The 1,308-nt window shown below is 40.0% G+C and overlaps 1 protein-coding gene across 1 annotated transcript; it reads right to left on the bottom strand.

Annotated features, from left to right (window-relative positions):
- Positions 1-257: 257 nt before the first annotated feature.
- On the bottom strand, positions 258-1,303 carry LOC106321804 (tRNA (guanine(10)-N2)-methyltransferase homolog; the record flags this gene model as incomplete). The annotated part of the gene is made up of 2 exons (XM_013760041.1): positions 258-1,203; positions 1,292-1,303. Coding segments are annotated over 2 exons (564 nt in total), but the record flags the coding sequence as incomplete, so codon positions are not given.
- Between the last annotated feature and the right edge of the window lie 5 nt (positions 1,304-1,308).

The following is a 1,308-nucleotide window of genomic DNA, read 5'->3' as shown; positions in this document are numbered from 1 at the left end:
GTTTCATATTCAGAAAGAACACATTCCCGGGCTGGATCAGTGGATGAGTCCAGGAGTTTTGAATCCACAGAGAGACTTAGATCACGTGGTGCAGTAGATGCCTGGGTTAGACCGGTCGATGATCAGCCAAGAAACTTCCAAGGAGGAAGCAAAGAGCGTGGATTCTTCAGCAACAGGTGAATGTAGTTAAACCTGATATTTGCATCTAGGCTTATTATATATCTTCAAGTATCTTATTAATCTAGGGTTTCCAACAGGCCTTTGTCTAGGGAAGGATGGTAAGAAGTTGTAAACAAAGAACGTGGGATGTTTAACTGCTACTACAGTACACAGTCCCAGATTTTGAAGAAGACTTAGAGAAGCGTTTATTTATATTAATCAAGAATCTCCTAATCACGTGTGACGAAGAAAGTTTTTTTATTTTGAAAACTTTAATCCTGATTTTGATAGTCTAAGAATTTAATCCTGACTGTTATATTTTTGTAGGTTAATCATATGCTTATCAGCTCTTTTGTTATGTATTTTTTTGCATACATTTGTTTGCCAATAACCCTAAAAGTTATCTGTATTGGAAAATGGAAACACATTCAGAACTACAGCGTTCAGCACAAAACTAACCAAATACAACATAAAGAGTACAAAACTCAGTGCTTACACATACTTCCCTCTATACTTAGGTTTAGGATCTTTAAAGCTTTTGGTATCAGCACGAATCTGTGAATGATCAGAAGGTTTAAACACAGAGGAATGAATATTACCTTCCTCTAACCACTTAAGATGATTCTCTCTAAACTCCAAATGCATTAAACGAGCAGCTTCCTCAACCTCTTGGCTATAAGGCTCTACTTTCACCATGGTCAGCAAAACCCTACTGTACCGCGAACTCAAGATCTGTTCAGAGACAGCCACCAACTTGAAACACGGGTGCTCTGGAAACTTAACCTCACTGCCATTCTCATCTCTCAAAACCGGGAAGAAAAAGACTAGCCTCCCTTTCATCACCAGCATTCTTGCAGCGAGGTGAAGCAGATCATGAACACACTCCACTAGACTATATGCACCAGTGGATGGAATGTGATCTGTCCTTTTGTCTTCAGGGACTGTGTAAGGATCCACCGTCCCTCTCAGGATTTTCCTGCCACCGGATTTGCGTCCACCAGCTCGAACCCCGTAAGGTGGATCACATATAATCGCATCAAATATCTAAACCAATGAATACAGAAGACACAAACTTATGATCTAGACTCAAAATGTCATAGGTAATAACGAAAGAACCGAGAGATTATATCACCTCGTTTAGCCCGGAAC

The sequence above is a fragment of the Brassica oleracea genome, unplaced genomic scaffold (assembly GCF_000695525.1).
Source record: "Brassica oleracea var. oleracea cultivar TO1000 unplaced genomic scaffold, BOL UnpScaffold03087, whole genome shotgun sequence".
Classification (NCBI taxonomy): Eukaryota; Viridiplantae; Streptophyta; class Magnoliopsida; order Brassicales; family Brassicaceae; genus Brassica; species Brassica oleracea.
The sequence above is the reverse complement of the archived record's forward strand: the minus strand, read 5'-3'. Positions and strand labels throughout refer to the sequence as shown.